Source organism: Pipra filicauda, unplaced genomic scaffold, assembly GCF_003945595.2.
Source record: "Pipra filicauda isolate LSUMZ 115617 unplaced genomic scaffold, ASM394559v2 scaffold423_size595307_pilon, whole genome shotgun sequence".
NCBI classification, from domain to species: domain Eukaryota; kingdom Metazoa; phylum Chordata; class Aves; order Passeriformes; family Pipridae; genus Pipra; species Pipra filicauda.
In genome coordinates this window covers 275,434-301,885 of record NW_024104558.1, presented here as the reverse complement: position 1 = coordinate 301,885, position 26,452 = coordinate 275,434, and the positions used below count along the sequence as shown (strand labels likewise).

Below are 26,452 nucleotides of genomic sequence, written 5' to 3'. Positions count from 1 at the left end.
TTTTCTAGTCCAATATTTTATATTTTATTTGCTATCCCATATTTTATTTTCTATTCCAAAATTTTATTTAATTTCATTTTATTTTATTGTATTTGATCTTATTTATCTATTTTATTTTATTCTGTCTTACTTTATTTCCTATTTATTTCCTATTTCTTTTATTCTATTTTTTTTCGTTTCTAGTTGGTTTTGTTTTCCATTATATTTTCTTTCCTTTATTTCTTTTTCTTGTTATTTTATTTTGTTTTATTTTAATTTATTTTATTTTATTCTGTTTATTTATTTTTTTCTTTTATTCCATTCTATTTATTTCCTTTTCTCCTATTTTATCTACTTTATTTCCTTTTATTCTGTTTATAAATTTATTACTTATTTTTATTATTTTTTCCTCTTATTCAAATATATTTACTTTATTTTATTCTATTTTATTTATTAATTTCTATTTTATTTTCCCTTTTATTTCATTATCTTTATTTCCTTTATTTCCTTTATTTCCTTTTCTTCTATTTTATTTACCTTATTCTATTTTATTTCTCTTTCTTCTATTAATATATGTATTACTTTCTTCTTTTTATTTTTTCTTTTATTCAATTCTACTTATTTTATTCTATTTTATTTATTTCCTTTTCTTCCTATTTATTTTTTCTTCTTTTTTTTATTTTTCCTTTTATTCCATTCTACTTATTTCCCTTTCCTCTATTTCATTTCCCTTATTCTATTTTATTTTCTTCTATTAATACATGTATTATTTTCTTCTTTTTATTATTTTTTAATTTTATTCCATTCTGCTTATTTCTATCCTTTTATTCTGTTTTATTTATTCTCTTTTATTCCCCTTTATTCATTATTTGTGGGGTTTTGGGAGCAGGGACAGCCCAGGGATTCTCAGGGCCCCCCGGTGTCCCACTGAGCCCTTCCCTGGGATTAACGATCCATGGAAATCGCTGGAGCTGGGACAGAGCCCGGGGGGGGGTTGGAAGGACAAGAGGAGCCCTGGAAAAGGCCCAAACACTCCGAAATCCAAAGGAAAAATTAAAAGAAGGTTGGGAAGGCCCAGCCCTGGACTCTGGGGTCATAAAAAAGAGAAGCAGCAGAACCAGGGGTGGTTCAAAGGGAATTTCTCACCCAGGTCAAACTCCGGTGGGAAATCCCTGGGAAGCCCCAAAACAAGAGGTGACAAAAGCAGAGCTGTTCCCACACCCAGCAGAGCTCCCTCCCCTGCCCCTGATCCTGCATCCAAGGGGTTTTCCAAGGCCTTTGACACCACCACTGCAGTCGGGAGATCTCCGGTGCCCTGTGACCTCCCCAGAGCCCAGTTCACCCCCAGGAGCTCACAGACCCCCGACCCCCAAACCTCCAGTTCACCCCCGGGAGCTCACAGCCCCCCCCGACCCCCAAATCTCCAGTTCACCCCCCGGGTGTTCCCAGCCCACCCCCGAGCCCAGTTCACCCCCTCCCAGCCCGCCCCCAGCCCCAGGGGTGAAGCTCCAGCTCTCCCCCTGTTCCCAGCTGGCACAGCCTCATCCAACAGCTTGGATGCTCCTGCAGAGCAGCTGATCCCCCTCCTGCTCCAGCCCCGGGGCCTCCCTGCCTGGACTCCTCCCTGGCACAGATGATGCCATGCCCGAGGGCAGAGCCTGTGTGCCAGGGGCACTGCCAGCTCCAGCCTGGTCCAGGGCACAGGATCATGGAATTGAAGGTGGAAGGGAGCACTGGAGCTCACCTGGCCCAGCCTCCCTCCCTGAGCACTCAGGATTGTGTCCAGGTGGCTCTGGAATAGCTCCACTGAGGGAGACTCCACCACTTCCCTGGGCAGCTGTGCCAGTGCTTGGGCACCTGCAGAGCAAAGTTCTTCCCATGTCCAGGTGGAATTTCTGGTGCTGCAGTTCCTGCCCCTTCCTCTTGTCCTATTGCTCAACATCCCAGAGCAGAGCCTGGTCCCTGCTCTGCCCCCTCCCTGCAGCCCCCCAGCCCTGGATCTGTCCCAGGACACTGGAGCAGAGGACCTGGATCCCTCCTCTGCCAGGAACAGCCAGCAAGTCCCTGGGCTCTGCTGGGGCAGAGCTGGTGGCTCCTGACTCAGCCCCAGGGAATTTCTGTCCCAGGATGGTTCTCCCAGGTTCTGGTTGGACTGGAAACCTCTGGAGCACCAGCAAAGCCAAGGCCTCATTCCTGCTGTGGCAGGACAGGGCCCTGACCCTCATCTCAATGTCACCACTGCCACTGGGGCCAAGGGGAAGAGACAGAAGGAGCCCATTTCTGGCCTCATAAGGAGCAGAGCTCCCATTTTCCCAAATACTGGATTTTAGCTGCTGCCACGATCCAAAAACCAGAACAATTAATGCAGCTTTAACCGAGATTGCCTGAATTACTTTTTCCTGTAATTTCACATTAGTGACAGGGCCTTCCAAAGGGCTGGTGGTAGGGATTCCTCATCTCCTTTTGGAAGGCAAGGAGCTTTAGGAAGCTCCCTAACCCTAAAGCTAACCCTGCACCCGAGGCAGGGAGAGGGGATCCTCATTCACCTCCATCCCCTCCTGCATTCAGTGCTGGGGCAAATCCACATCCTGGTTTTGGGTCCATCCGAACTGGAAGGGTCTTATAAAAGGACCACTTACAAAGCCAAAAAAATCAACTTTGTTTTGAAAGTTTATTGGATCATCTTGACACAAAATCATTACAGCAGCTTGTGGTATGTTGTTTCCTTTATCTTTTTTTTTTTTTTTACGGGAATGTTGATAGCAAATAAATTTGTGAATGTAACACATCATACAGTTTCAAAAGTCTAGAATCACTGCACAGGATTCTGTAAGAGACTCTACATGCTAAAGTGACAGTTTTCATCCATGGATTTAAAAAAAAAAACAAAAACAAAAGAACCACTAATTGAGGAACATTATCCTTTAAGACAATTTTAATATGTTCAGTTTCTAATACACAACTGGCTAACCAAGGGAGGCTGACCAAAACCAAACCCTCCACGGCCCAGCAGCACAGTCAGACCCAGAGCTGGGCCTGGCCATGAACCCCGAGCACCAGAGCAGAGCCTCGGCCAAAATCCCTCCTGGGGGAAGAGTGTGAAGAGCACAAGACGTGTGTAAAGCACAGGACATCACCCAAGGGATAAGATCAACACCTCATCCTGCTCCCTGCGGGGGGTTTTGGGTTTTTAGGAGTGGTGGTGGTGCTGGAGATGTGCAGACCCACCCAGCTCTGCCCTGGGCACCTTCCTGGAGAGCAAACCCCTCCCGAGCTGTGCCTTGAACAAAACCATTCCAGGAGTTCTCCATTTGCTGGGTGTGGAACAGCGAGGGAAAAAACGGGGGGGATAAAAAAATAAATTGAAAGCAAGGGATGTTGGAGAAGGACATCAGCTGAGCATCCCTGCAGGACAGGGACATCCCCTTCCAGTGGTGACTCCACAAGATTTCAATGGTGCAGAATGGGCTTTACTTCAGACCCTCCTTCTTCCCTCTAAGGCAACCTTCTGCAGACCCAAATCTGCAGCTCCTCACCCCCAGCCCATCCTGCACTGGGAGAGAGAATCTCAATCAACCCTCACCCCATCCTGCACTGGGAGAGGGGATCCCAATCAACCCCCTTCCCTCCTGCCCCAAGGCAGGGACAGGGGATCCTCGCTCACCTCCATCCCCTCCTGCACCCCAGCAGGGAGAGCAGCTCCTCATCCCCCCTGCTTCCTGCACCCTGTCTGGAAGGGGGGCTCCCAACCCATCCCTCTCTCCTGCCCCGGGGCAGGGAGGGCTCTGCCAAATCTGCTCCCACTGGTGGGAGGACAGGGCCGGGGGACACTGGGGGGACACTGGGGGGACACTGGGGGGACACTGGGGGGACACTGGGGGGACACTGGGACAGCTGGCTGCAGAGCCCAGAGGGAGGACAGGGCTGTACCTGCACGCTGAGCACGAGGGGTTTCTCTGACCTGGCCATGGTGAACCTCGGCCGGGGAGCAGAAGGATAAAAGCACAGGAACAGACCCCTTTGGAGTTCCAGTTTCTTGCTACAGCTTCACTGTTCAGGAATGTGAAATCGAAGTGGACTCATCAAACACATCAGCAGAGCCAGCTCAGAGGGGACAGGCCTGACAGACTCTGTGTGTGGGGCAGGCCCGGGAGCAGAGACCAAACAGCAACACCTCAGCCCATCTCACGCTCCCGCTCTCGACTCTTCCAGCTGTCACTAAAAGAAGGTTAAGGCTCAAGGCAACTACTATAGACAAACTCAAACATCCCAGTTCTCACAGGGCTCCTTTGGATTAGCTCAAGGAGATGGAGGATGTTTATATGCTGATCACAATAGATCTTGAGATAATAATAATAATAAATCATATATATATATATAAAAAAAAAAACAAAACAAAAAAGAGGCCTTCAGGTCCAGCACCAGCCTCTGCTAGAAATATACATCAACTACAGCAGCCCTGAATATTCCATGGCTAAGGATTCAGTCAACCTTCCCTGGCATGAGCACAAGCAACAGACTGTGCCACTGGTGATAAAGTCCTGCTCATCCCTCGTCCCACGCAGATGGAAGGTCATGGGATCATCATGAGCTGCTGAATAAATAGTGCCCTCCCTCCCTCCCTCCCCTCCCTCCTCCAGTCGTGTCACCAGGATCTCTTTGGGCTAGAAAGGGTTAACACCACGGTTTGTAAAAAGTTGTGAAATAAAAAGGTAACATACAGCCTGAAAATGTCTAAACTGCAACCGAAGGTGGAGGGAATGGAAAGCACGTGCCTCAGGGTAGTACATGCGTACGAGGGAGCAACTTAACACTTGGGTCTGCCCGGCTTTACACAAAGGCTGTGTTCCTTTCCTTGGAATACGGGAGAGGGAAGATTCAGCACTTGGACAATGTCTCTTTCATCTCGTCCAACAAGTTGCTAAGCAGGGTGGAATCGTTACACTTCCCATCTATGGATACTGAGTTCTCTCCCTTGGAAAGGAAAAAAGAAAAAGGAAAGAAATCCATCAGCTCCTCTTCCACGCTGGGATAATTTTGTTCCCAAGCTCAGGGAAGAGGCAGGGGAAGAGAGGGAAAGCTGCAGATTTGGCTTCTCTCACCTTTTTTACCAGTAGGCAGACGTGATGGCCCTGGATAGAACGGCTGTACATGGATGCACAGGAATCAACACGTTCCACAACTGCAAAGGAACGGGAATTCCAGTCAGTGGGACAACTTTTAACACAAGCCTTGCTTCCCTCCCACTGCTCTGCCTGGCCTGAGGAACAGGAGCTGCTGCAGAGGGGAGGAGGAAGTCGGGGTTAAGATGTGCCTGGCTCCTCCTGGCTTCTGGCTGGGACATTTCACAATAACGAGGTGACTCATTTGTCTCCTAAGGCACAAACACTGCTCAGAATGCAGATTTCTTCCCCAGAAATACTTCCAGTGAGGCAATGTCTAGTGCAAACACCAGAGCCCGATGAAACAGCCTGTTGTTTTGCTTCAGCCCGCCCTTGTGTTTTAATTAATAAATCCAAACCTGGATGGCTGGGGCTCTCCCTCACCGAGCTGAAGCCCTGAAGATCAAACCCACCCTCCAGGGAGCACTCACAGCCTGTGATCACACATGTGATACCTGTCACATGCCTCGCTGGGCTGCAGGAAAGCCCCAGGGACAGAGGAGAGTCCATTTTGAAGAACACTGCCTGCTTTGAGTATTAAAAAACTGGAAAAAACTCATCTCCCAGGTTTATTTAATCTGGCCATCACCTGCTCCTGTGGTTGCTGAGGCCATGGAGTGTTGTGCTTGCCAAGCACAGCAGAGATTTTAGGATATGGAGCTTTGCAGAAGGTTCTGCATCCAGGAACACTCACCTGAAAAATGATGATGAAAACAGATCTTTGCCAGTAGATGCTGGAAAGAAATGCTAATTCCATCTACTTTAATAGAACTCATGTGCAGATCTCCAGACTCCAGGAGCTTGGCAAAAGCATCACTGCAAAACAGGGAGGAAGGAAACACTTCAGAAATGCAAGGGGAACACGCCCCACTAGTCCCACGGAGACATGGCAGGATGGAGAAGTCTCAGTACCACCAAGCTCTAGGAAAATGGGTTTGCAGCAAATATGGGAAGCACACTCCAGACTCCTCTGGAGCATCCTGACCTCAACCAGAGCTGCCCCTGCCACACAGGGCACAGAGCTCCCTCCTCACAGCCACTGGGAACAAGGCACTGGACACAGTCTAAGGTATCAAACACCACCCAGGACACTGAGCTGGGACAAAGCCCCCAGGACAGGCAGAGCCAGGAGCAGCTCAGCTGCAGCCCAGCTCAGCCCCCCGGGGCAGCACTTACCTATAGCAAGGCGTGGTGATCAAGTATGAAGCACAACTGAAGTGCAATTTGAAATCTAGTTTTTCATGGGTTGAACCTTCATCATTCTGCAACAGGTCAGAGGAAAGGAGATGAATGGGAGCCCTGAGGCAGCAAGAGGAGGCACCACCCCCACCTACCAGGCACCAACGAGGACTGCAGGGCTCAGTTCCCTCTGAAATCCCCCAGCTGGGCCTGAAGGATCAGTCTGGGAACAACCATCCCACTAAAACATCAGCCCACTCATGGATTTGGGCAGCTGGGCTGGTACAGGTAAGGCACAACTGGCTGCAGGTTCTGCCTGCACTCTGCTGGAATAAACTGAGCAGACTGAGTTTAAACTAACACTCAGGGATGTGGTTTTACAGCTCATTATTTTCTGAGCAAAATCACAAATTAGTATCTCCCAGATTCTTAGATACTGAAAATAGGACTAGCCTGCTATTTTTAAGAAACTCTTAAAATAGAGATAATGGCTGACTCAGGAGTAGCCACAACTGTCTCTGTTCACTTCCTCTGAGCTGCTCATGCAGCTCCTTCATTAATTGTACTGAAATAAGACCAAAGCCCCACATAGTCTTGGACGAGTCAATACTCATCAAACAATGCCTTCAGATAACCTCACTCTTGCTCTGGTTTCCATCCTTATTAACTCTATTAATCCTCATTACTGCTCTCCAGCCTTGTTGCAGGCAGCAGTGTCCAGCTGATGCCTGGCTAACTGAGATGAGGAGGAACAGCCCCTGGTCCCATGTTTCCCAGATCCCTGCAGGGATTCTCCAGCTGACAGTGTGGCCCCTGTCCCAGGCTGCTCTGCTCACACACTGCCAGCAGTGACACGAGGACACCCTTTGCACAAGATGCTCCTCTCACAGCACAGGGGGGTGCAGCAGAGATGAAATGATGCCTAAAGAAAGCTCCAGAGCAGAACTTCCCACCCAGGTCCAGCTCCCTGACACAGATCCAAAGGAAGCAGAAGCAGTTGAGAGCTGCACTTACTTTGACTATAAAGGACAGTGTTCCTTTTAACTTCTGAGCCATAATAATACTCTGAAGGGTAAACACAAACTGGGCTTCATTAGAGATTCCTGGCGTGGAGAGAGGAGAGGGAGAAGTCAGGTCAGAACATGGCTCCCGGATCTAAGTCATGGTTAGAATAAACTCATTTATGTGCTGACTGTTTTTGAACCAAGTTTGGAATTTTCTGTGTAGTTGGAAGAGAGTTCCACACACAATTCCTGTGGTAAGCCAGTGTTACAGCACTTGGGTCTCTCGGAAACAGCATTTGGTAGAGGTTATTGAGCAAGTGCCTGGGCAGAGTATGTCACAGTGGCACACATTTAAACTATTTGTATAACTGGAAATTAGAAATCTTTCAGAGCTAATTTGAATTCTAATGTTTCTACATTTTCCTTTTAATATATAAGTCTGTGTCAAGAATAGAATTAAAACCAAATTAAATACCCCACTGCTTTTCATGGGGGACCAAAATGCACCCTGAGGCCACCAGAGCTCTCTGTGAGCTGTTTCAGTATTCAAATGAACTCTCTGCTGAAGGAAGTGAAATCCAAGGAAGTTCAGCACTTCAGCTGTTCTGCTGTGCTCTGTGTAAAGCCACTGTCCTTCATTTCTGTGTCTCAACACTCCTGAAGAGCTCAGCTCCCCTCCTTACACATCCTCACACAAACCTTCACTGCATGAGGCCTCTGCCACTGAAACAGCGGGACAAACAGCTCCAGAATAAATCCAGAGTGGATTCTAATGGTTCATAAACCTCTAACTTGGTTTGATTTTAAATCTCATAGCAAACTCCTCACGAATGTTGGGGTTTTGTGGTCCAAGGGGTGCCAGCCTGCAGGCACCTGGAGAAAGAACTGGGACACTTGGGACTCCCAGCCCTAAATTAAGGCTTTGCTCTTGCTGCACAGAGCCACCTGTGTCACAGCCACGCTCTGAGAAGGTTTATCCTCTCCAGGGAACTGTGGCAAAGCCAGCCAGGCAGAGACAAGGTTTTTTAGGCAAACAGCAGGAAGTTCAAACCATTCTTCCCACAGGAGGGCAGTGCAGGGCCAGCCATAGTCCAAGAACCCCGTGCAAAGCCTACCAGGGGGGAGCTGGAAGGGCACAGGAATCCCATCGTGGACTGAGGATCCTTCTGGTCGGAGCATTTTAGTGTTGAGAGAGTCCAGGACATTTAGTTCCATGCTCTTAAGGAAGCTAGTGCTTTTGTTCTCAAAGATGACAGACACAGTCACTTGACTGTCGTTCTGGAGGTTTCCTTGGATGTCATAGGTCTGCAAATGAAGGGAAAAGTGTCACAGGAAAGGTTCAGAGACTGCAAGGAGCAGAACACAGCACCAGGATAAAACAAGGCTCAAAAGGAGGGAATCTGCACAGCTAGAGGGTAATGAACACACACTGGTGCTGAGCTATGTGGTGGGAAAATATCAATTTAAAAACTAAAGTGGGACACCCAAAGGGATGGAAATTGTTATAGTTCTGCCTCCTGGGATTTAAACAGTTCCTCAGCTACATGATGCCCACCTGAAGTCACCACACCATCCCCAGGGTACCCCCTCTGCTCTTAGGGAACACAAAGAGGAGACATCTGGAACAAAACTCACCATTTTAATGAATGGATTTTCAGCAAGAAGGCGGTAACTGGACATGGGCTGAAAAACAAGAGAGAAAAATCAGTGTCCCAGTGTAAATAACTTCCCTGCAAAGGGGCTCCCTCTCCCTCCTCCCCAGCAGTCCAGCCCTGCTGGTGCCCTGTGCCAGGGCACAGCTACTCACTGGTAGTGGCTCATCCTCCAGTGTTCCGTTCTGCACCGACTCCGGGGGCTCCTCCTCGCTGTGGTGACTCTTCTTTTTGGATTTCTTTTTATCCTTGGATTTCTCCTCTTTCTCTTTCTTGTGCTTTTTCTTCTTATGCTTGGAGGATTTCTGCTGAGAAGAACAAGAAATTGCAACAAAGCCCTTAAAAGCCCCCTTGATCTCTAGCCACGACCCCCTGACCCTTGTCCCACACTTCCAAGGCCACTCTCACTCTGCACTGTCTGGATTGAGCAAAGTTTTCCTTCACTGCAGAACCCAAAACAAAGCTCCCATTCCTTAAATCCAGGGCTGAGTCCCAGAAAACCCTTGCTCCCCACTGGGATGATAACACCTTATCCCAAAGCAGCCTGGGAGCAGCACAAGGCCAAATCTCTCCAACTGCTTGGAAGCTCAGCTTTAACTGTGACCCGTTCCTTGGCTCAAGGAACAACCAAACCTCTCAAGGTTTAGGGCTGCTCAAGGATGTAACATTTGCAGGTGATCATCACACTGAAGAGATGGAGTTGGCAATTCCTGTGTGCTGCTTTTTAAGGAATTTCAGACAGCAGGAGAATGTGGCTAAAGGGTGACAGCAACTTCATAGGATCAGAGAAGCAGTGAAGTTGGAAAAGACCTTTAGGATCATCAAGCCCAACCATCAACCAGCACCACCACCACGGTCACCACTAACCCATGTCCCCAAGTGCCACATCCACGTTTTTTGAACACTCCAGGGACAGTGACTCCACCCTTGGCAGCCTGTGCCAGTGCTTTACAACCCCTTCCATGAAGAAATGTTTCCTAATATCTAATCTAAACCTCCCCGGTGCAATTTGAGGCCATTTCCTCTTAACTTAAACCACTTACCTTTCCTTCATCCTCCTCCTCCTCATCATCCCGCTCTTCCCTTTCTTCCTTTTTGACCTCCTGAGGTTCAGCCACCACAGCAGCTCCCAGTGCAGGCTCGCTCTGAGGAGATGAGCAGAGGGACTGTGACACTGTGCAGCTGAAACAACCCAATCTCACACCAAAAGAGGTCCCAGCAGTGACACTCACCCCCAACTGTTATTTCAAACACGACATTAGGCTCACATGGGACCAAGCACTTCAATTTATGCCTCTGAAACCCAGCAAATATGATCACCTGAGGACTCCATGCAAGAGGTTTCTTCCATCCCCTTCAATTCCCTGTTTCATCCTCTACAATCTCACATCAAAATTCATGAGATTTTCTCTTTCACACAGTGTCTCTCATGTCTATTAATGTTGCTCATGTCTAGCTCACACTGGGAAATAAAACCATACCACTATACAATATTAAACCCCACCAGCAATATTAAAGTTGACCAAGCCTGTACCTGCATCTGTACTTCTATTTTTATCCCTTGATCTGCACAGGAGAATGAGCCTGAAACCTCCCACTGCACTGTCTGTGAACTGGGGACACACAGTCTCACTGCTCCCCAGCAACGAGCTGAGGAGATGGAGCTGATTTCCCCTCTGTGCTGCAGGATGACACAGCACAGCTCAGACACCAGCACAAGGGAAGCTTCCTGCGAGGGGTAAGATGTGGGACAGGGGTTACCTGTGCCTGGGGTGCAGGAGCAGGTGCTGGAGCAGTGGAGAGCCAGAAATCCAAGTCTTCCCCCTGAATTTCATGAGAAAAAAACATTATGGCTGTTTTGGCACCATTCTTAAAAGAAACAAACAACCCCCTCCAAAAACAACAAAGAAAACCAAGCCAGAAGATCCCAGGGCTGGAGCCCCTCTGCTGTGAGGAAAGGCTGAGAGAGCTGGGGGTGCTCACCTGGAGGAGAGAAGGCTCCAGGGAGAGCTGAGAGCCCCTTCCAGAAGGGGCCTAAAGGGGCTCCAGGAGAGCTGGAGAGGGACTGGGGACAAGGGATGGAGGGACAGGACAAGGGGAATGGCTTCCCAGTGCCAGAGGGCAGGGTGAGATGGGATATTGGGAAGGAATTCCTGGCTGTGAGGGTAGGGAGGCCCTGGTAGAGGTTTCCCAGAGCAGCTGTGCCTGCCCCATCCCTGGAAGTGTCCAAGGCCAGGTTGGAGGGAGCTTGGAGCAACCTGGGCTAGTGGAAGGTGTCCCTGCCCATGGCAGGGGGTGGCACTGGATGGGCTTTAAGGTCCCTTTCAACACAAATAGTGTTTTATTCCATGACTCTGCAACAATTAAATTAAAACCCTAATTCTTCATGGAAGTGCAGCACTCCAGAGCTCCTCATGCACAGATGCTGCAACATGTTTAGGAGCAAACAGCTCAAGAAGCTTCACTTCAGCCTTTGAGCACCTCCAAACCCAGGTGACAGTGACTGCCCAGAACCCTCACCCCATCTCCAGGCATCCCAAGAACACTGGGTGCACACAGAAGTGCATCTCTGCAGGGTGCCTAATGAGGAGGCTGCAAGTCTGAGAGATCCTGCAGTAAATGCGAGGCAGGATGCAGAACAAACCTGAGTCCCAGGTATTTTTCTAGGGAATTCCCCGTTTGAAGAGCACACAAAATGCCAGTAAACTCAGCTTCCAGCTGAGCTCTGGCAGCTCTGCTGTGTAGGTTGCAGTGAAGCTGAATTTTGCTGGCTTAGAAGGCTGAGGAAATGTTAATTAACAGAAATCTTTAAATACCTGTTGTTATGGCTGTAAAAATTTAGGGAAATAAAGGTTGAAGGCATTCAGCTGTTTGAACTGTCAAATGTGACTGTTCCTAAGCAACAAACTGAACACAGCAATAAAAACCAGCAGTTGCTAAAATAATGCAAGTCTTGGAGAATTACCTTTTTTTCTTCTTCTTCTTCCTCCTCCTCTACCACCTTTTTCTCCTTCTCTTTCTTCTTTCCTTTGTCTCTCTCTTTTTCTTTGTGTTTCTTTTCCTTCTTTTTGGGTTTCTTGCTCTTCTTCTCTACCAGGGCAGCTTCTGAGTCCGGTGACTTCAGGGTCTCGACATTTCTGTGTCTCTGCACTGGCAGCTTCTCACTGTCTGCTAAGGGTCTGGAAAAGAGAGAGCCCATCACCCTGGTGCACACATCCTCCCCCAGCCCAGCTTATCTGCTGGGGGTCCAGGACAAGGTGTGCTTCGGTTTTAAAGAGCTGGGCCCCATAAAAAAATCTGAAATCAGCACATATTTCTGCACCTGAAGTTTATTTATGCAACTGCAGACACTGCCCTGGAGGATTAGAAGTTGAAGAAAACAATTTGAAGGGGACTGAGAGCCAAGGTCTTGCTGTTTAACTCTTAAAAGTGCTAATTACAGACCTGCAGGCTGAGTAACACCTGCAGAAGAACACATTGGGTGTTACCCTCTATTTCCATGGAATCCCTCTCCGAGGAAGGGCAAAGATGTGAAAGAGCATTTCCACCAGGGTGGAAATCCGAGCAGTGGGATGTCAGCACAGCTCAAACAGCCCTTGAAGGGTGTGGGCTTTGTTGTTCTTGATGAGTAGATCCCTCCAACTGGGTGTTATTCTAACTGATTTTTATTTTGGAAGTTTACACTCTGAATTTGTACCCTACTATTACATTTTAAAAGTTAAGTCATATTTAACTTCAGACACCTGTTTCCAAAATAGTACAGTAGTACAGTTATGCTACAAATAGTAGTTCACATTACACTGTATCCCAAATTGGGAAGAAACACCACAGAAATTTCTCTTGTTCTTGTCAAACATTTCCAGAAATCAGCAAGAATTTCACACTTTGCCTCTTTTTCTATTTCTCAGCTTTTATTTAATGTTAATTTTCATGTTTGCACAGCAAACACCAGTTCAGGAGGATTTCTAACGGCTTCAAATACCTTAAATTTTTGGCCTACACTGCACAAAGGACCAGACCCAATTCATTTTTCACTTTCCAAGGGCAAGATGGGCCCCACCTGTGTGAGCAGCCAAGAGGCCTCATCCTTCAGCTGCATCACACACACCTCTACAGGAACAGGGACCAGGCTGAGAGCCAGGGACAAAACACACACAAACGTGAGGCTCACTGATTTCAGCAGTTCCACCACCCTTCAAGGATTTACAGTGTCCACCAAAATCAACCCACCTGGCAAAGGTCAACACTTACAAGATGTTCTTACCTGGAAGGCTTCCCTGAAACCAGACTGCGTGTGAGCGTGACAGACAGAGCAGTGCAAGCAGAGAGAGAGAGAGGACAGAGATGAGAACCATGACAGGACAGCAGGGCCACCACGGGCCATGGGCAGGGATGGATGGAACAGGGCAACGGTCCAGAGATGCCTCCTGAGCACAGCACCCAGCCCCTGCTCTGTGCCCTGCACTGGGGAGGCTCCTCATGCAAATACAGGCTCTGTAGTCAAAAACTGAGTTGCTTTTATACACTGGCACCTGCAGACCCAGAGCAATGATGGGCTCAGGAAAAAAGGAAGTTTTTCAGAAACAGTTCCTTCCCTTTTTTGCAAGGTGGTGAGGGGCCAAAGCTCCACAAACTGGGGAACTGCAGAGAAGGGCACAGACTTCCAAGGGGTAGAGAGATACTACACACACCCCCACGGGCCTGCAGAGTCTTCCAAACTTTACAGGAGGCATCCCTGGACCATAAAACAATTATTTTTAGCATGATGGTTTTGTAAAACAGCAACTAAAGAAAAAAACCAATCCCCATGTGCAGCACTGAACAGCCCAGAGCTAATGTGGATGCAGGGATTTGGGATGCTGGCACTGGGACAGCTCCAGCAGCTGAGTGGGGCCACACTGGGCACAGTTCTGACAGTTCACTCAGTCATGGCAGAACACTGTTCAACAGTGGGACCACACTGAACAGCCCCAGGGCAGAGGGGGTGGGACAGACACGGTGTTACTGGGCAGTGACCACAACCCAGGGCACACGGGCTCCCATGGACACAGAGCTTCTGAGAGGGACACACGGACACAGGGCACACTCAGGGCCAACACAGGGCACAGCAGAGACACAGTGGGACACCCAAACGCTGAGAGGAACTCACACCTGATCCAGTGACACTGCCTGTGCTTCCAGACTCCTTTCAGTCACACTAAAGGACTCCCTTGTCCCTCCCAGCCCCTCCCTGATCAGCAGCTGAGCTTTTATCACCCATGTTGCAGTGGGGGCCCAGGCTGGTTGATCACCTGAGGTTTCACTCAAGCCATGGGGAGAGACTTGAGCTTTTTCCCCTCTGGACTGAAGTCCCAGTGCCTGCTCAGCCCAGCCCTGCCCTCCTGTGTTCTCATTGCAACTCATTAATTCCCACACAAACTGTCACTTACTTATCCAGATCTATATCAAGTGCTTTATAGGGATCGTTGGGATCCTTGTCATCTTCATCACTGGGCAGAGCATTCTGCAGGAGAGATAGAGACCATCACTGAGGGAGCAATTCCCAAACTAAAGCTCTACATCACCCAAATTAAATGTTTTTGAGCCTGTTAACCCTGGCCCAGGCCAGCTGCAGTCAGGCACTTAGGGGAACAATGCTCTTCAATGCAGCATCAAGTTACAAGATTAATTTAGAACAGAAAACCCTTCTTCATAAACTGCAGCATTTGAATGGCTGCTGCTTGGTTCTGATTAAAGGAAATTTTAGGAACAAACACAGATGACATCATTAGCATGTGCAATTAATTACCATCAGCTGCAAAGCTGCTGACTAGACAGCAAGTTACTGTCAAAGTGAAGCAGCAGAGCATAATTGATGCTGTTTGGACAGCACTACTCTTAGAGCAGGGATGCACATTGTTTTGTTGGTTGGTTTTGACTTTTTTAATAGCTTCAGGGGATATTTTTTGTCTTTCTTGTGCACAAAAATTCACAAAAATCATTCCTCCCTCTGAAAAGAGCAGCCTGGGACCACCTCAGTCATTCCTGAAACGGCTCTGCCAGGAATCAGAGGTCTGGGAATGCAAAACTGTGGACTGGCTGGCAATTCTGGGGGCAGACTGTCTCAAGAGCAGCACACAAACAGCCCAGCCCCAAGCCCAGCCCTGACCTCGGGCATCTCCTCGGTGATGATGTCCACGTGGTGGGCGGGCGCGATGTCCTCCTCGCTCTCCGTGTGCAGGGAGTTGTGCCGATGGTGTTTCCCTCTCTTCTCCTTCTTCTGCTTTTTCTTCTTCTTGTCTTTCTCCAGTTTCTGTTTGTGTCTCCTCTCCTCTTCCAGTTTCACGTACTGGTCAGACATGGGCATTCCTGGGGGGCAGCCGAGCTGCTCTCAGGCCACAGTGCACATGGACTGAGCCCTGGGCAGGATGGCAGCAGTGACCCTGCTCCCAGCAGTGACCCTGCTCCCAGCAGTGACCCTGCTCCCAGCCCCTCCCAGCAGTGACCTGCTCCCAGCCCCTCCCAGCAGTGACCCTGCTCCCAGCCCCTCCCAGCAGTGACCCTGCTCCCAGCCCCTCCCAGCAGTGACCCTGCTCCCAGCCCCTCCCAGCAGTGACCCTGCTCCCAGCCCCTCCCAGCAGTGACCCTGCTCCCAGCCCAGCCCCTCCCAGCAGTGACCCTGCTCCCAGCCCCTCCCAGCAGTGACCCTGCTCCCAGCCCCTCCCAGCAGTGACCCTGCTCCCAGCCCCTCCCAGCAGTGACCCTGCTCCAGCAGCCCCTGCAGTGACCCAGTGACCCTGCTCCCAGCCCCTCCCAGCAGTGACCCTGCTCCCAGCCCCTCCCAGCAGTGACCCTGCTCCCAGCCCCTCCCAGCAGTGACCCTGCTCCCAGCAGTGACCCTGCTCCCAGCAGTGACCCTGCTCCCAGCCCTCCCAGCAGTGACCCTGCTCCCAGCCCCTCCCAGCAGTGACCCTGCTCCCAGCAGTGACCCTGCTCCCAGCCCCTCAGAGCCGGCGGATCCACGCTCCCTGTGCTCCCACATCCCCTCACCCAGCTGCCCTCTCACACTGCATCTCTCCAAACCAGGGCAGAGCTCAGTTCTGCTCCCTGGGTCTTGTCCACATTAACTGCATTACAAAGAACACCTAAACATTGATTCTTTGGGCAGAATTGGTGCCACTGCTGTACTAATACTGACATCTTCCCACACTTCTGGAAAGATATTTGATATTTAATACTGATATTAAATATATGCACTTAGAACTCATCCCTTGCAATGGACTGCACTTTATCAGCAGCTTTTCAGCTGAAAACCACTCAGATACACAGATGCCTTTTGATATTTGAATATAGATATTAAAACAGTGTCTCTACCATCAGACTCCACTTAAAGTCTCTGATCACCTCCACCATTTACATGACCACTTCTAAGACACTGTTAAAGTGACTGTTCCCCCACATTTACACATTACAGCCTTGGCTGCACAATATCCTTTATCACAACTATTTCTAATATTATCTCAAGAACTTGACTGCAAAGTACTATTTTCAAATGTAAATTAAGGAGATATATTTAAGAGTCTAATCAAAGTGTGCTCCTTACACTTCAGAACCTCAGGAGGAACTCCTAAGAAGGAATTATGACTTTTGCTTAACTGAAATTTCTGTAATTAATTTTCCAGATTAGCTGTGCTTACCTGGAACTTTTAATGGGACAGAAAGGTCGATCTGCACCACGGGAATATGCTCCACCCCTGGAGTGTCTTGGTATCGCTGGGAAAACAGAGACTTGTTACATTCTGAGCACTGCAAGTACAAATCTCTGCAAACAGACACTACAAAACATCAAGCAGTTCAATCCCTTAAGTGAACATTTTAAAGGATAGGGATGGAACAGCTTGTTACTAATCCTGTGTGGCAGCAGAGTGTGTTTTAAAGCCAGCTGATAATTATTACAAAAGACCCTTCTCTTGCTACAGTTTTTTAACCCCACTGCTGCCTTGAAGGTTTCCTGCAACTCCCTGAAGAATTCTTGGTTTGTGCTTTATCACTAATAACCTGCCACTTCAGAGGATCAACTGGGAGATTTGAGTTGGGGCAAAGGGGGCAGTCCTTGAACATCCAGGGAATGGAGCAGGTTCCTTCCCTGGAAAAGGTGTTAAGAGACCATAACAACTTTCTGATGCACAGAAGACGTGGAGCATGTTCAAGGTTCACCTCTGGGTGAGGTGCCTGGTGATGTGAACTCTGGATCACCCAGAGGGACAAACTGCACAGACACTTGCAGAGCACTGGCTGCTCTCGGGATATCAGGTCACTCCTGAGATTCTCCACACAAACAGGACCTGTAAAACTAGTTGTAGGCAGCCACTGCAGTGCACACACCATAAAGGGGGCAGTGGCCCGGAGGAAGCTGCAGCTCTGATGTTCAGGGAGCCTTCACACAGTGACATGAGAGGCCAGGGAGATACTGCAATTCAGACTCACCTTCTGGGGGGAAGGAGAGCTTTTAATATAAAATGGGTTGTTTGCCTGTTCTTGTTTCCGGGCTTCCCGACGCTAAAAACGAGAGAGGATTTGCAGTTAAAATGTTTGTTTGTAAGCAAAGAGAGAAAAGGCAGCAAAGTGCAAGACATAATCTCCCTGAATTTCTGGAACAATATACATAATCACTTGTGAAAAGAGCAGAGCAGCTTGTGTATGATAAAGCAGTTCTGAGTTACAAGACATACCGGGATAGAACTACAGGTACCATTACTAATTCCCAACCCTGGAAGTGTCCATGGCCAGGACAGACAGGGATTTGAGCAAAGTGGGATAGTGGAAGGTGTCCCTGCCTGTGGCAGAGGGTGGAACTAAATGATATTTAAGGTCCCTTCCAACCCAAACCATTCCATGATTCTATGATTCTATAATTAATATTCCTTAGAACACCCTTCTTTGCTTTTTAGATATAGGCTAGAGGTGGTAACTTCCCAAAGGCCACATTTTGATGGCAATTCAAATGTTTGCTTTCCTATCCATAAAGACAGTAAGAAGTGAAGATTCTCATCAACAAGTTCTCTCTGTGACACCAGAAAGGTCAGAGGCAGGAAAGGTGGGATCCCTGCTGAGAACAGACATGTCACAGTAACTCACAGAAGATGCTGAGGTCCACAAGCATCAGTTCAGATCAAACCATCAGCTTCCCTGAGCTGCACAGAGCACAACAGCTCCCTGGCCACCTGGAGACTCCCCAACAGCTCCAGCTGCTTCAGCAGCACTTACTTTACTACTGAACTATGGAAGGAAAAGCATTTTAACATTCACTCACTCTGGCCAGTTCCTCTTCGTCTATCTCTGGCTGTCTGTGTCTGGAATGCCTTTGTTCCTCTTCATGAAAGATTGTTTTGGGCTTTTCATCCTCAGACTCACTGTCTGAGGGAGGTTCATTGATCCAGGCATCGAGGTCCAGGCTGGGGAGAATTGCAGTGAACAAATAGCTTGACTCAGTACCCCTGAGCATTTCAGTGTCTCATCACACACTTTGCTTTATCATTTAAGAGTTTAAAAGCTTAAATAAGGCTTTAGGAGAGAGAAGGAACCTCACCCCTCTGGAACAGGTACTTTCTTCTGTGCTTTAGGAGCCACAGGGTTCAGCTCACCAGCAAACAGGGCTATCACCTCCTCAGCTACAGGAACTTCTTTTGCTTGTAGCTTCTGAATGTATTTTATCAGCTGCAAGATGCAAGAAGCCTAAAAACAAATGCAGAAGTAATTTCAGGAGTAATATTAATCATCTGAACCAAACAAATCAACTGCAGTGGAAGTCAGCAGAAGGTAAGTGTTCTACTCCATGAAGGGAATTAAGAGAAGCAGCATAAACTGTAGGCTTGGAGCAAAGGTAAAAATTCCACATGAACCCTCCCTTCTAGCTGGGTCCTTTTTGTGTCCTTATGTGCCTGAATAATTTTAAAATTATATTGTTCTGAGTGAAGTCCTTGCAGCCTCCAGAGATGGCATCAAACTGCAATGAGATCTGGGCTTTGTCCTTGATAACAGTTTATAGCAAATGAGCACGGCCACAGAAAACCACAACATGCTCCAAGACAAATGAGAGCCTTTCCATGATAAATCCCAAAGCAATTTTGTTGTCTCACCCTCTCCTGCACCTCCAGGTCTGCACTCTGCACAAACTGAGGCAGGCGCTCAATCATCAGCTGGGTGATTTCCTGAGCTGCTTCCTTGTCCCCAGCCTGCTCCTTCTGCTGCAGGATGGATGCATAGAGCTTCACCATGTTCTGCACATACACTGCCTGGATGTGGCCGGGCAGAGTTGTCACTTTGGGCCTCAGCATTGCTTCCAAGGTCTGGTTGGCTTCCTCGAGGTGTCTGTAAGCAGAGAGTGCCCCAGAAATAAACCCCAGCAGGCAGCGCTCAGCTCGTGAAGGTCACGTATTGCTCAGACAGGAGAACAGATCACAGAACTTGTTTCAACAAATCTCATGCTCCTACTCAGAATTGTCTCCTCACAGCTAAATGGAACATGCACAAAAAGTTACTGGACTACTACAGACTGGAAGATAAAATTCTTTCAAAACAAAAATGTGATCAAACTGAAAAAGGAGAGTATGTTCTCTTACTTGTTAATCAACAGTTTTCTTTCCACAACTTTTTTAATTAAAGGTCTGATCTGGACCAGTGTTCCTTAAATATCACATCTACTGTGTGAATTTAAACTGGAGCCACTGTTCAGAATGACAATTAAAAGAAGAAACACCAAACCAGGAGACTATAGTATACAGTTAGTTCAATTTACCAAACTGAAAGCTGGGTAAGCAGGAGTATCTGCACACACAACCGAGACACAAAAGCATCTACTAAAGCTAAAAGACAATGTTGGTACAAGAATATTGGAAACTGTGCTACTGTGGGTACTGAGAAACTCTGAGCAAAAAGGAAGACGATTTCTAATTCCCAGGAAGACTGGGTTCTGCAAAACTCTTTCAACAAAGGCAAAACAGGGAACAGAGGAAGAACTAATTCAAACATGGTGATTGAACATGTGCCCTAAGATACAAATGATTAAGGAATTCTTTCAATGTCTTCTTAAGATCTAGCAGCTTCTACCCACGACACTATAAAACTATTAGAGAGTGTCCAGGGAGGGTTAAGAAGATGGGGACGGGTCTGAGGAGCAGCTGAGGGCACTCGGCTGGTTCAGCTGGAGCAGAGGAGACTGAGGGGAGACTCCTCGGGGGCTGCAGCTCCTGCCGAGGGGAGGCGGAGGGGCAGGGACTGAGCTCTGCTCTGGGACCAGGGACAGGACCCAGGGAAGGGCTGGAGCTGTGCCAGGGGGGTTGGGATGGATCTCAGGGAAAGGTTCTTCCCCCACAGGGTGCTGGGGCACTGCCCAGGCTCCCCAGGGCAGTGGGCACGGCCCCAAGGCTGCCAGAGCTCCAGGAGCCTTTGGACAACGCTCTGAGGGACAGGGGGGGATTGTTGGGGTGTCTGGGCAGGGCAGGAGTTGGACTCAATGATCCCTGAGACCCTTCCAACTTGGGATATTTTGTGATTCACTCCAATGGCTTCCTGCATGGGCAGGACTACGGAGAAGAAAAACAACCAGATACTCCAAATGCCTGGGCTAGAAAGAGCCAAGGAATCCATGGGGTGAGGGAGCAGGAAAGCAGCATCATTTTGATAGCATTGAGGCGCAAAGCCTGACCCATCCTGCTCTCCAAACCACGTTTCCGTGCCCAGAACCCCAGCACTCACTCGGAGAACTCGCCGCAGATCCAGGCGGCCGCGTAGAGCACCTCGCAGATGCCGTTGCGCTGGGTGTTGCTGGCCAGCAGGTGGGCGTTGTCCAGCAGCATGGCCATCTGGGACACCGCGAACTTCCGGATGGCCTTCACCCTGATGGCCACGTCCAGCATCTGCGCCGCGATGAGGTGCCCGTGCCTCGTGCCCTCCAGGCGGGTCAGCTCCACCAGGATGCTGATGTACCTGCGGGCAGGGCACAGTGGGATCGGGGACAGTCCCACGTCACCCGCGTGAGGAGCCCCAGCGGCGGGGGGAGCACTGACCATTCGAAGTTGGTGATGTACTGGTAGTTGGACTGGCTGCAGATGTCGATGATCTTGGTCAGCAGCTCATCCCGGTACGTCGTCCCTTCGGCTTTGTCCACATGGATCATCAGCTTCTTCACGATCTCCATCAAGTTCTTCTTCGATACCTGGGAAAGAGTTGAAGGGTGAACCACAGCTGAGCCCTTTGCCACGCTGCCGAGTCCCTCTAACTCCAGCAAAGCAGCTGTTGGCTCTTGGCTGGGCCCATGTCATCTGTCAACAAGACATCAGAACCACCTCTCTAGGTCCAAGCTTTGGTCACAATCCAAAAAGGAACCTGTTTGTGTCTTTATGTAATATTGTTATTAAAGTAATTATAACAATCATTATACGTAATGTTGTTATTAAAGCAGAGCCAGCCCAAGTGCCCAAGGCTGTGCTGTGGGAGAGCTGAGGATCAGAATTACTCACAGCAACACAGAAACCCAGCAGGAAATTCATCTTCTACTGCAAGATGAGCAAATTTAAGAGTTTAAAACGCTTTTGCTTCTAAAGGAAACAAATTTAGGAGTCACTGACATCCAGTGGAATTCTAGCATTTCAAAATGGGTGATTTCCAAAGTGAGAAACTCCTTCCAGTCTGAACCAAAGTTTTTAAAGCCCTCTCATGCTGTGCCAGGTGTTTTACTTGTCATAAGTGCCAGAAAAGACAAGGGAGTTGTTATCACAAGTCAAGGGGGGCAGAGGGCAGAGAAAGCTGCATGTTTTTCTTAAATATCCCTTTCCTAGAGGGACCCGGGGGCTAGAGAGGAAATCAATGTAGGAACATACCATGCCATAGAGGAGATCTAAAGCTCTGAGCCTGATGGACTCATCTTTGTCATCCAAACACTGCAGAATGAGATCCTTGTGGGACTGAACCGACTTGGGGTGTGTTTTCAGGATTTTGGACATTGCCAACAGTCCCAGGTACTTCACTGTGAAAGACCAAATAAAACTTCTTTCCAAATATAGAAACACTGGTTTGTGCTGAGCATGAAATCTTAGAGCTGGTTTCAGTAGAAGCACTTGGTATTCAGACACTTGAATAAAAATCCATGATGAAGAAAAGCATTTTTGAGAATTGTGCATCACAGATTATAGCCTTTAATTTCATAATTCCATATACAGACATGTAATTATAGATACAATCTTCATCACGGGCTTCTCATACACCTCAAGTTTTATCACTGATATTAAAACATGTATTTTATATATAGGAACTATGGGTTTTGAGAACAGGCATCCTGGGGTGAATACAGCTTTAAAGCACTGAAGATTGGTGTGTAACAGTCCTGTCCTCAATGAGAAAAAAAATCAGATGGCAGCAAAAAGAGCTGCACAAAGGAAAAATCTCCCAGTATTCTTTGTGGTCACTAACGTAAGTCAACACTCCCATTTCACTATTATGCTCCCACTGCTGAGTACCCCTCACTGCTTTCCAAGCAGCAAGTCTATAAAAAGGATAATCCCAGGGCGTGGAAAGAATTAGTTTAGATTTACAAGACCACAAAGAGCAGTAATTATTGCTCTCGTTTGTTTTAAAAAATGAAGTGCTCACCAGCAGAAATTATTTCCACATGAAACCCCCCAGCAACTGTTTGGAACACAGGCCCTACAACCCCGAGTGAGGTGTTTGCAGAGACAGCCCCAGGGCTTGGGGGCCACGAGCTTCATGAAGACAAGCACCATACTTACAGTTCTGGTCAGAGTCTTCTATCAATATCCTCAACTTCTGAACACACAGCTGGAAAAAAAAGACCAAGTCATGTTTATTACATTATTGATTACAATAACTCTTCCCAAAGTTTACTCATTACACAAAGAAGTGCACTGAGTACCAAGGGGCTCTAGGTTCGAGGGTTTTGTTGCATTAACACATTTCCAATCAGAAGGAACCTGACAGCAGGAGCTGAATAAAGAGTTGGGACAACTCTACGTGAGGAGAATCTGCATTTTAGAGCCAAATAAATAAGAGAATTTATACAGGAAATGCTTCAGTGTGCAGGATTGCTCCTGCTTTAACACCCCCCCCTTTCCCCGGGGCACTTGGGCTCACAGGGCAGACAGAAGAACCCCCCAAGCCCAGGGTGGTACCTGGATGCTGGCACTGTGGTTGGGCATCCCCGAGGACAGAGAGATCAGCACTGAAACACAGAACACAAACCCCAGTCAGCACAGCTGGGCTCCAGGGGCTGCAACAACACAACACCTGAGGGGCCACACCCAGCTCAGCTCACAGGCAAATTTATTTTATCTTTGTGTAATATTTAGATGTATATTTATGTATAATATTTATACAGCTTATTTTGTTGCTTGTCTGTTTGCTTGGACCTTTGGGGGTCTGGGGGAAGGAGAGAAGGTTGTGATACAACTTATAGTTTCATATACTTTAACAATAATAATAATAGGGCAGGGAAAAAAAAGCATCAAAAAACCCTGTAAATATGTCAGCAGCTACTGCACAGCTGAGTTTTTAAGTGTGGATTTTCCCAATGCAATGAGATGCAGCAATGGATCCTGGAGTTCAATGGGACTGGAGTGGAGCTTTAATTAAGCCACTGAGAGACTCATGGCACAATCAGGTCCCACTGATGACTATGTGGGACATTTTAAAGCCCTGGCAGCCCCACAGCAGAAAAGGTGGGGTTACCCTGTTAACTGCTGCTGTCACAGTGTGGCCAAGCCAACCCCAACTCTGCTGAGCACGTCAGTTTGCTCGCTGGGATCCCCCAGGGCTGCACTGCAGGGACAGGGAGGCTGCAGGGACACTGACCCTGCAGGGACGGGGGGGCTGCAGGGACACTGACCCTGCAGGGACCTGCAGGGACTGCAGGGAGGCTGCAGGGACACTGCGACCTGCAGGGACGGGGAGGCTGCAGGGACACTGACCCTGCGGACGGGGGGGGGGGCTGCAGCGACACTGACCCTGCAGGGACGGGGGGGCTGCAGCGACACTGACCCTGCAGGGACGGGGGGGCTGCAGCGACACTGACCCTGCAGGGACGGGGGGGCTGCAGCGACACTGACCCTGCAGGGACGGGGGGGCTGCAGGGACACTGACCCTGCAGGGACGGGGGGGCTGCAGGGACACTGACCCTGCAGGGACGGGGGGGCTGCAGGGACGGGGGGGCTGCAGGGACACTGACCCTGCAGGGACAGGGAGGCTGCAGGGACATGGGGGGGCTGCAGGGACACTGGCATTTCCAGAGCTGGCAGGTGCTGCTCTGGTGCTTCCCAGTTTATTTGCTGATTGTGATCCTGACCTCCAAGTCCCTGAGGTGTCCTGGGTGGTGAATTCTCCCAGGATCACCCCCTGTGTCTCACTGCAGTCCCATTCTCATCCACAATGGAATTACCCTCTGTGTTATTGCCCCTGCCATCATCCCATTTCCCTGAAGGAATGAAGGGATGCACAGTGGGGACAGCTCACCCTGCCCTCTCTGAGCTGAGCCAGCATCATTTTCCAAAGCACCCCCAGCAGACAGGCTGTGGCCAAACTGGGGGTGTCAGGAACCCTCTACTCCCCACTCTGACAGGAGAAGTGCCAAGTCTGAGCTGGAATATTGGGTTATCCTTCTTGCCTCTGGTTCTCCCTCCATCCCAGTTACGGAGCTCACATCCCTTCCCTAGAAACCAAAACTGTAAATCTGTAAAACCTCCTCTAAGACACCAAGTTTTTAAACTGTGAAGCTGCAAAATTAAAAAAAAAACAAAAAACAACTCTGATCCATCATCATGCAAGAAAACTCCAACAGACACACCAGCCTCATTTTACTTCTGTTGCTGCTGGTATATTTTGTAGTTGTAGCAACATTTAGGAGCTTGCACACAAATAATCTCGTTGTCTGTGCTTGGTTCCAGCCTTCAGCAAACACGACTCCACTGCAGTGACTGTGCCTCACCGACAAAGGATTTCAGCCCCACAGGGACACAAAGTTTGCCAGGACACTTATTCCAGTTATAAAATACATGAAGTTAAACAGAATAAGGTTTACAGAGGGTGTTAATTGATGACAAAGTTCATCACAGGTTTTTTTGAGGCTATGAGTTTCAGTTCTCACCTGCTATTACTGTGTTCACACATTCATACAGGAGAGACATGGCTGAGGTGCTGAAACAGAAATCAAGAATATTAAATAAGGAATAAACTGGCACATTTGGAAGAGTTGTCAGCAGTATCTTAGAGCAAGTTAACACCTTGAACTTCACAAGAAATTGCCAGTATCCTGTTCCATATCCCTTCAAATAGATGAAATGATTCCCACTTAAAAACTGCTGGGGGAGGAATTTTTAAACTGAATGCTTAAAAAACCAAAATTCTTCCTGGAGAAGCAAGTAAGAGCTGTGTCAAGAAATGAGGAAGGAAGCATTACTCAAACTTCAGCACCAGCTACAGAGCACTGAAGCAATCTTGTCCAAAAATCCAATTAAATCCTCTGCCCCAGGTCAAAACTCCATGATAAGGCAGCTGGAGAAGCTCAAGTCTCTCTCCAAGGAGTGAGTCATGTCCCAGCAGCAGAGCCCTGGCTGTGCAGGCACACACTGCCCACCCCTGCAAGTCAGCAACCCATTCCCAAAGTCTGATTTCCCCAAAACTCAAATGCAAGATGACTTTTGCCAGTGGCACACACAGCCAGTGCAGTTCTGAGCATTGCAAAGGTCCTTACAAACCCTGAGGGGAACAGGGAGCCCCCCGAGCACCGAGGGGGCAGAACCCAGGAGCAAGGTGGGCAAAGGGAACGGGCAAACAGCTCTGGAGGCAGGACAGCAATGCCCTGAAGGTCACCTGGCACACAGGTGACAGTCCCCTCTGCTCCCTGGGCACTGGGTGGGACATGGCAGGGTGCTGCTTTGACTCAGGAAGTGCTGTGAGATCCAAAATGACTGAATGGAGACCAAACCAAACAGGACTCAGTCCTCCCAGCTAAAAAATGAATGTCTAACTGGGGAGCTCGGGAGAGGGAGCAGAGACAGGACTGAAGACACTGTCCATTTTCCTAGTTTTTCTGAGGAATTTAATCTATTTTTGACAGCTGCCAAACTCCTCTGTAGGTGTTTGGATGCCAGGAATCCAAGGAGGATGGACAGGAATTGCCTGGATAGAGCTGCTCTCACAGCTACACAGATATCTGTTCAAAACCTGCTCATTCCCATCCATCCTTTTGCTCTGTCATGTGAAGAGAAACAAAGCTTTTCATTCAACAACTCAGGTATGAGATGACACTTCCTTTCATAACTGGGAGAATACATGTATTCCCTCCAAGGCATTCACTCCCTGATTTCAGTCCAGAACAACACCCCAAACCCGCTCTAACGAGGGACAAGGCAAGGAAATATCTTAAATTTTATTTAATCTATATTTAGGACTTATATTGTAAGAACTCTTCCAAAACACATCTGAGCTG

General features: G+C 48.4%; 1 protein-coding gene across 1 annotated transcript in view; it reads right to left on the bottom strand.

Moving 5' to 3' along the window:
• Positions 1 to 2,631: 2,631 nt before the first annotated feature.
• Positions 2,632 to 26,452, bottom strand: part of AP3D1 (adaptor related protein complex 3 subunit delta 1) — a 43,603-nt gene continuing 19,782 nt past the window's right edge. The window contains exons 9-32 of the mRNA XM_027717224.2: positions 25,109 to 25,158; positions 23,142 to 23,191; positions 22,743 to 22,791; positions 21,837 to 21,982; positions 21,024 to 21,172; positions 20,713 to 20,943; positions 19,095 to 19,326; positions 18,545 to 18,690; positions 18,269 to 18,410; positions 17,443 to 17,514; positions 16,653 to 16,728; positions 15,125 to 15,324; positions 14,406 to 14,479; positions 11,942 to 12,155; positions 10,738 to 10,800; positions 10,020 to 10,121; positions 9,132 to 9,284; positions 8,960 to 9,007; positions 8,440 to 8,629; positions 7,335 to 7,423; positions 6,318 to 6,403; positions 5,836 to 5,957; positions 5,082 to 5,161; positions 2,632 to 4,953 (exon numbers count right to left, since the gene is read on the bottom strand). Coding sequence (XP_027573025.1) covers positions 4,858 to 4,953; positions 5,082 to 5,161; positions 5,836 to 5,957; positions 6,318 to 6,403; positions 7,335 to 7,423; positions 8,440 to 8,629; positions 8,960 to 9,007; positions 9,132 to 9,284; positions 10,020 to 10,121; positions 10,738 to 10,800; positions 11,942 to 12,155; positions 14,406 to 14,479; positions 15,125 to 15,324; positions 16,653 to 16,728; positions 17,443 to 17,514; positions 18,269 to 18,410; positions 18,545 to 18,690; positions 19,095 to 19,326; positions 20,713 to 20,943; positions 21,024 to 21,172; positions 21,837 to 21,982; positions 22,743 to 22,791; positions 23,142 to 23,191; positions 25,109 to 25,158 — 2,860 coding nt within the window. The 3' untranslated portion in view covers positions 2,632 to 4,857. The remainder of the gene's footprint in view (positions 4,954 to 5,081; positions 5,162 to 5,835; positions 5,958 to 6,317; positions 6,404 to 7,334; positions 7,424 to 8,439; positions 8,630 to 8,959; positions 9,008 to 9,131; positions 9,285 to 10,019; positions 10,122 to 10,737; positions 10,801 to 11,941; positions 12,156 to 14,405; positions 14,480 to 15,124; positions 15,325 to 16,652; positions 16,729 to 17,442; positions 17,515 to 18,268; positions 18,411 to 18,544; positions 18,691 to 19,094; positions 19,327 to 20,712; positions 20,944 to 21,023; positions 21,173 to 21,836; positions 21,983 to 22,742; positions 22,792 to 23,141; positions 23,192 to 25,108; positions 25,159 to 26,452) is intronic.